General features: G+C 44.1%; 1 protein-coding gene across 3 annotated transcripts; it reads right to left on the bottom strand.

Moving 5' to 3' along the window:
* Positions 1-448: 448 nt before the first annotated feature.
* On the bottom strand, positions 449-7,621 carry LOC126382576 (zinc finger protein 205-like). Of its 3 annotated transcripts, none has more exons than XM_050032519.1 (4): positions 7,118-7,621; positions 5,426-5,523; positions 5,235-5,322; positions 449-4,875 (listed from the first exon to the last, which is right to left on the bottom strand). In XM_050032519.1, exons 1-4 carry the CDS (start codon positions 7,449-7,451, stop codon positions 3,959-3,961), a joined length of 1,437 nt encoding a protein of 478 aa, XP_049888476.1. In that variant the 5' UTR covers positions 7,452-7,621; the 3' UTR covers positions 449-3,958. The 3 variants fall into 3 exon arrangements, with proteins under 3 accessions (XP_049888476.1, XP_049888477.1, XP_049888478.1); XM_050032520.1 differs by having other exon boundaries at positions 449-4,872; XM_050032521.1 differs by having other exon boundaries at positions 7,133-7,621.
* Between the last annotated feature and the right edge of the window lie 638 nt (positions 7,622-8,259).

Genomic DNA, 8,259 nt, shown 5'->3' with positions numbered 1-8,259 from the left:
GTGTGCTAGCTTATTACACAGGCTAACATAAGAAGTCCAGCATTAGTTGGAATCTAAATCACTGAGGGAAATTGCAAGGCATTGTAGCACAAGGTCAAGTCCTACTTTGGCAGATATTTACTTAATGTTAACTCCTGAGTCCAGTCGTAATAAGATGACATGACACCGTGACTTCTCCTCTTTTTAACCCCCTCAACAGAAATGCAGAGGTACAATCTGTAGTTTGAGCAGCAGCCCCAGAGCCAGCGGAAAATCTGCCCGTTTGCTACTGACATCGTTGATACAAAGCTGGTTGAAAATCAGCAAAGTATCCCTTTAAACATCTTGGATTTCAGCCTTAAACTAGAGATATTTTTTTTTTAAACAAATGTGAAAAGGTGTTAATTGTGACGATGAACAAAGCAACTTTTCTGCTCACAGTTGCTTTCAGATAATTATTGCTCATGAATTTTCCGAGACCCACCAAACTGCTTTTATTACAAAATGACATGATAATCATAAAAAACAAACATCCATGACAGTATCACAAAATGTAAACATGACAATTCTGCTTCCTCTTAATTCACCTCACAACATTTCAACAACTGATGGAGAGAAACGACTGGACAAACAGCTGCTGGTTGCAGAATTAACTGTTCAGACAAACATGCAGATCTGTCTTCAAAAACGGGAATCATCCAAAATAATGCTTAAAGAAGACAAAAACAGATTGTGAATTTCAGCTGCTTCTGCTTTTTAATTTTTGAACTGTTTGGTACTATAGAACCACTGCCTGGTGAACTGATGTGTTGAAGCTTGCTGACGGTGCATCTCTGGCAGCCTGTAGGTTTTCACCACATCTACAGACTCCACCCACTGATGTAGAAGACAGGAAATGATCAGTGAAAACACCTGCTGAGCTGAGCAGTTCAAATGAAACCCTGCAAACACTCCTAATGAGGTGAGTAAATATTCTCAGCACATAAACCTTCTGAAAACCTTTAAAATGTAGAATAAGATCAACTTGTGTTGGGCGAGATAGGCTCATCCCAGAACAGTAAAGTCTGCGGGTCCAAAAGAACCACAAGAGGAACCTGAAATCACTTCATCTGAATCTGACAATTTATAAGTGAGCTTCTGAGGCAACTTGAAGGGTTACTCAAGTACAGAATGATGTAATGTGGCAGAGAAAAGGTTTAAAATCATGACTACACATGGCATGAGCAAAGAGGAGGTGACAGAGGGACACTGTACAGGATATTTCCTCGACAACACGACACATGACGTCCTCCAAAATGTCCGCTCAACAATAGCTAAACACTGTTTTCCCTAAAACAGATTTAGAAAAAGGCAACACTTGTTATCGTGGCCCGACAGTATTAACCCCCATGAACACTTTGTGTGCACTGTATTAAAGCTAAAACAATTTCTCCATTTAAAATTTAAAAAATTTAAAAAATTAAGAGGCGACCAACTTGATAATGAAGTTGTTAAATCAGGAAACAAAAGGGGCAGATATTTGCTGCTTCCGCTTTCTTACTTGAGGATTTTCTAATGCTCTTTGTCATAATAAATTTAAAGCTGGAGCACAGGACTTTTACAAAGAAATGAACATCCGTTACATTCGAGCCAAATGAGTTGACACAATGCTGATGAAGCCCATCACTGCAGGGAAGGCTCTCTGTACTCGCAGTACAGCTACCAGTTATAAGGTACTTTTCCACACTGGCACACCTGAAGTCAACCAGCTGGATCTAAAGGGGGCAGGAAGGAGGGAGAGACCATCTCAACGGAGCAGCAGCAATGAGCATGAAGGAAGCTACGGCAGAAAGTCCTAAAAAGCATCCAAGAAAAGTTTAAGTGGATGCTTCAAGAATTACCACATGTGATTTGCATCCGCAAACCTGTGAAGCTGCAGTTTACATCCATGTCTGTCCAGACTCGTGTAGCCATGACAGTTGACAGTACTTCAAACATGGATGTTGCAGCAAAGAAGCTACGTATTCTTAAACGTGGATGCTTCACACACGCTTTGAGTCCAAGTGGACATTTGTGCCAAATATGGAAATTCCCTCCAGGTGTTCTTGAGATATCGTGTTCACAAAATTAAGACAAACACAAGGTCAACGTGACCTTGACCTCTGACCACTTAATTCTAATTAATATCCCTGAGTCCAAGTGGACGTTTGTGCCTAATTTGAGAAAAAACCCTCAAGGCTTTCTTGAGAAATTGCACTCACAAGAATGAGAGGGACGCAAGGTTACAGTGACATTTGACCTTCACCCACCAAATGAGTACATCTTTGAGTCCAAGTGGATGTTTGTGCCAAATTTGAAGAAGCTCTTCTCAACCAAGAGAGCAAAATCCAATCTGTTGCAAGCCGCCAGTTCCTGGGAGATGGCGGTTGACGTGGGAAGAAGGCTGCAGTTCCCGGAGGTGGTGCACACAACCCTCCGGCCAGACTTTGAGCTGTGGTCAAACAAAGACCAGAAGATCATTCTGGTCGAGCTAACAGTGCCATGGGAGGAAGGCTGCGAAGTGGCCCACCAGAGGAAGGCCTTGAAGTACCAGTCCTTAGTCCAGGATTGTAAGGACAAAGGTTGGCAGGCGTGGCTCTTCCCGGTGGAGATCGGATGCAGAGGTTTCCCAGCCAGGTCAGCATGGTGATTATTATCAGCTTTGGGCCTTTATGAAAGGAGCATAAAAACAAGCTGCTCGCAAGATGGGGGAGGAGGCTGAATGAGCCTCCTGCTGGATTTGGAGTAAGAGAGGAAGAACGCTGGAGGCTAGGAGCAGATAGGCAGTGATTTGGCCAAACACTGTCGGCCCTCCAACTAGAGTGTGTTGTGGTTGAGGGCCAAAACACACAGTGACATTTGTGTACCATCTGATGATATCTGCTCCTGGCCAAAAGCTACAGTTACCTTAGATAGGTAACAAAACAACGCACCTGCCTTAAGGCATTTCTGAGTTAATGCGTTCCCAACAATGGGACACACAGATGGATATACAATGTGAAAACATAATGCCTCCAGTCACAGCTATCGCCGATGCGGAGGCATAAAAGACACTTGGCGTTCAGAGGAAGGATTAAAGACAAAGATCTGAAGAGAGGCCTCCTTGGGCAGGAAGATGTGTTTGGTTACATACAGGCGTGCATCACAACCACACGTTAACAGTGTTTGTATGAAATTACTCCCATTGCCAAAACTCCCGTACTCCAGCTTTAATATCTCATGATTTAGACTGTGGGTTGGACAAAACAAAATGATCTGAAGACATCACCTTGGTCTCTTATGACTTGTGTTGGACATTTTTCACTTTCTGGATATTTTGTCAAAAAAATAACCAACAGATCAGAGAATCAGTCTGAAAATAATAATTTGTTGCAGCCTTATATTGGAAATGAACCCTGTCACCCGCAGGTTCCCATTAAGTCCAGAGCACACAGCTTTTGCTCAGACCCCAAACAATAGTCATCTGCAGGAGTACCACTTGGACCAGGGTGTCCGTTTGTTGTCATTGGATTAAACACCACCTCATTTAGTAGTGCTTTAATCGTCTCTTAAAAGTAGATTTTGACACAGGCTTCCTCTACAGTGCTTTAGTTGATATCGGACTTTAGTGATCTGAACATTTACATAAAACTTTGCAAATCACCAAAACCAACTGACAAGCAGTGACTTTTGGGGCCCCCTGTGGCCCCGGGGCAGCTGCCTGCTTCGAATGGTTGTTAATACAATTTTGTGTTCATCTTTTTTTAGGCCTCACGCTGAAAGATAACTAAAATCACCACAATGACCAAAACATGAGGCGACTTTTTGTGTGGACACAAACACAGTGTGGTCAAGTTTTCAGAGAAGGAGCTCAGCTTGAACAGCTGTTCTCATCTGGGCCGTGGTGTTGTGTTTCCATGTGTTTGTTACTTTGCCCGCACATGAGGCTCCTGTGAGATATGACCTCATAATTCCCCCTCAGTCACTGAAACGTTGGAGCAAATCGTTTCTCCCCAGCGTGCACGGTCACGTGGCGGCGCAAGTGGCTGCCAGAGATGAAAGTTTTGCCGCAGTAAGAACACCTGAACTGTTTGCAGTCTGTGTGGACGGTCATGTGGACCTTCAGGGATCCTGACTGGGCGAAGCGTTTCCCACAGTGGACACAGCCGTAGCGCTTCTCTCCGGTGTGGACGCTCTGGTGGCGCTTCAAGTTGCTGGAGTCAGAGAAGCGTTTGCCGCAGAGCGCGCAGACAAACGGCTTCTCTCCTGTGTGGACCCTCATGTGGGTCTTGAGGTTCTTCAGGCAGGCCAGAGTTTTACCGCAGCAGTTACAGACAAATGACTTCCCCCCGCCGTCCTCCCTGCTTTGGCTGGACGCCCTGCTGACACCATCCTGAGGTCTCCATCTGTCCCTTCTGATGAACGCATTGAGTCTTTCTGTCATCTCTTTCCTCACAGGAAGCTGAGGCTCGTCTGCGGGTAGCGGCGCCCTCTGCTGGTTGTTCTGGAAACCTGCAGGCTGCTGGTGCTCGGCTGCAGGCAGACTCACCTCTGTGATGGTGAAAGGGAAGCTGCTGCTGCTGCCTGAATCAGACGCAGCTGAAACACTCACGCTGGTGTTCAACACGTAGGAGCAGCCGGGATCCTCACTCAGAGGATTCTGGGTACTGAGGGAGCCATGTTGGAGCTGTGGCTCGTACATCAGACATTCATAACTGCTGGTTTCTGACCTCTGGCTGGTGTTCAGGGTTTTTTGCATGGACATGGAGGTGGAGCTGACTTCACCGCTCGCCCATGACCGAGACGAACCTCCACCTTCATCTGCTACTTCCTGTTTGGTCAGCGGAGGCGGGGCTTCTGTCTCTGTTGTCTGACCATCTGCAACATGGCAAAACTCTTCTGTTGAGAAAGAACAGAAGTCGCACCTTTAACAATATTTCAGGTGCACAAATCTGCAGATTTATACCAGTGAGTTGAGCTGCAGTTACATGTCAGAAGAGACGAATACTTTACTTGAACCACTTGAACCCGATCCTTTGAAATGATCAGATAAGTGTATGTTAAATGCACTTAACTTTACACCTTTAAAACTTTAGATCCGTGTGTTGCATTGTGGCAACTGGACAGTCTGTTCTGTTACATAACACTGAGCTGACTGGTACGCTTGCTTACCTGCAAATGTGCAGTGTTGAGAACAGTTAGTGAAGTTAGCCAGCCCTGTCAAAAATAAAGTGTCAGTTTACTAAAACTGTACTTACTGTCCTGCTCAGATTGGGACCAGGACTCATCATCATCCTCCACTTTGATCACTGCAGTCGTCACTTTGGTCGGCTCACCTGCAGCAGGCTGCAATCAGAGCACAGAGAGAATAAAGACCCGAGACAGAGAGGGAGAGGGAAGACTATAATCTGCAGCTGTGACGTCCTGCTAACATTCCGGCTCTACTCACCGTCCCCTGTGTGGTATCTTGTCCAGAGTCTGAGGACGGATCGGGGTCTCGGCACTGCAGAGTCTCCTGGTTGGACACTGTGGACCGCCTGGCCTCACCTGGAGGAGGTAAGTCATGATGACACTTTAGTTATGGATCATACAAAACAAACTGCTCATAATGCTAAAAACGTCTTTTAAAAATACCTCATTTATTGTATGACACTAATTCAACTAGTTTTTTATATTAACAGCCAAGCATGTACACAGCGCAGCCTACACTCATAGTATGTTGTACATACTGTAGTCTGGAATTGGGACAAAGAAAAATCTTAACTAAAGGTCCACTTGTTTTTTCCGAGCTTTCAATCACATCTCACTGTCTTCATCAGTGGATGAACTTTGGAAACTCTGAGTAGTACTGAGGAGGAGCAGTCTCCATGTCTACAGAGTGAACCTCGTCCTGTGTGGAATACCATAAGATGCAGCAGAAAGCTTTGGGAGAAAAAAGCAGTACGTGGACCTTAAAAACCTGGAACAGACACACAGACAGAGTTTTCATCATTATATAGTAAGATCCAGGTTTTGTAATTCCCCAAATCACAAATCGGGTAGCCGGAGCGGGAGGAGACCATGAGCCGATAAGACTCCTCTGCTGCCGTGGAGGAGGTCTGTGTGTGAAGAGAAGGAGTAGTGTCAGCAACTACAGGAGAAGCACCAGCAGGAGAAATAAAGATGTTTGCAGGTTTCTGATTGAAAACTGATCTTCTCTTGTTGCCTCTGTGCACACAGGCCCTCTTGGCTGAAAACCTATTGTGTTGTCTTTGACTTCTTGTTTATGTATTGTCTTATGTTGTGTTTGTTGATTAGGAGGGCGCTCCATTTAGTATTTGTAGCTATTCACTGACGGAGGTTCTGAATGTGCGTTGCTGAGGCATACTGTCAACTCTTAAACATTCGTAGCCCAGGGTCAAAGTAATATTGAGGCACACTGCACTGAACTAAATAACCTGCTGCAAAAAGCAGCACAGCCCAGCATATTAATCATGTAAATATTAGTAAATATCACTTAATGTGGGCCAGCTTTGATTATTGATGCATGTGATGATGTGTTCATAACCTTAATGTTACAGCTGGTAAAGGTGAAGCTAATTTGATTTACTGTAGATATTGCTATAGCTTAACCTGTATCATAATTTATTGACTGATACATACTTTGTATTAATATTTGTAATAGGCCCTTTTTACAGCAGACATGACATGACATAGTAGGAAGAGAAGAAGATCCTGTAAATCATTATAATGAGAAATGTTCAAATGTATCAAATAATGACGTAAAGTCATTATTTCATATCATCAGTTTGGGATGATAAAGTTTCATTATTCTGAGATATTTACACAGTATTATAAGAAAGTTTCCCATCATTTTGAGACACTAACACCTTATTTTAGTAAAGTCCCTCATTATTTTGATACACTAACACCTTATTTTAGTAAAGTCCCTCATTATTTTGAGACACTAACACCTTATTTTAGTAAAGTCCCTCATTAGTTTGAGACACTAACACCTTATTTTAGTAAAGTCCCTCATTATTTTGAGATATGAGCTCATCATTTTAAGGAAGTTTCTCATCAGACTGACCTACAGGATCTTTTTGTCATCTCACAGGCGGAAATGGGCTTCCGTACTGTCGCCTAGCGGCCTGTAACTTACGGTCTGAACGGTTACCTCCAGGTGCTCCGCTCCTCCTTGGCCCGTTGCCCAGGTGATGAGCAGGCAGCTGAGCACGCGCGCGGCTGCTCGCGAGCAGCAGCGCGTTGCCGCCTGCGGTGGCCGCTGCTCGCAGGGCGGACGCCCGCGCGGCTCGCAGCTCCATGAGCCGCAGTTTTCTCCGCAGCACCTCGTTCTCTTTGCGGCTCCGCGAGATCTCCAGCTGCAGCACCGAGTAGCCGCTGTCCACGAGCTCGCAGATCTCCGCCACCGCCGTGTTGGCCAGCACCTCCATGATGGAGGCGAGCTGCGCGTGGAAGGCAGCGGCCGGAGACATGATTTTAATAACCCTCCGCGTGCGTGTGTTGAAACAGAACAATCCAGATTACTGGCACGAGGCAGGTTACAAAACAGAGAAACGCACGCGCCCTCTGCCTTTATCTGAAAGCAGAATCCCACCTGATGTAAACAGTGTCGAGAAAACCAGGAAGTGATGCGGGGGTAGAAATGACTAGAGACGACCCACAGTGCGCATGTGCAAAGTATCATTTTACATTATTCTCAAATATATTCAGTATGACAGCAATGCGCATGTGCACATCCATGGACCCAAGAAAACCCTTTTTATTTTACATCTGTATCTGAAGCTCTTAAATCCAGTGTGACCTCGAACACACCTTTATATAAAGCATCTCAAGGTCAAAACTCACAATACTCCCAGTGTCGATTATCTTCTGGTCTCTATAAAACCAGTGGTCATGTTACTTTTTCTTGTCAGAGCAGCAGTCCAAAACTCCCCAAAGTTTAATAACTCACTACAAGGGCTGAAACTTCATGCATTCACTTCATAAAAAAAGAAATTGCCCTGTTTTCTGCATTTACAATATTATTAATTAATAATAATTCAGTTCAAATAAACACAAGAAGTTTGAATAATAAATAATTTTGGGCTTGTTTTTCAGAATTAGCAAAATAATAATCTCATTAATTCAGAAAAAAATAATTTTGTTTCTCAAATGCGTTATGTCTCTGTATTATTATTATTAGGCTATGAAATTTATTGTAAAATTTGTTGAAGATTATTTTTCTGTCAATTCTTCAAATATTCAACTAATTGTTTCAGTGCTGCTAAATTCTCCTCTGGA

The sequence above is a fragment of the Epinephelus moara genome, chromosome 21 (assembly GCF_006386435.1).
Source record: "Epinephelus moara isolate mb chromosome 21, YSFRI_EMoa_1.0, whole genome shotgun sequence".
In the NCBI taxonomy this organism is placed as follows: Eukaryota; Metazoa; Chordata; class Actinopteri; order Perciformes; family Serranidae; genus Epinephelus; species Epinephelus moara.
This window is presented reverse-complemented; position numbering and strand designations above follow the sequence as displayed.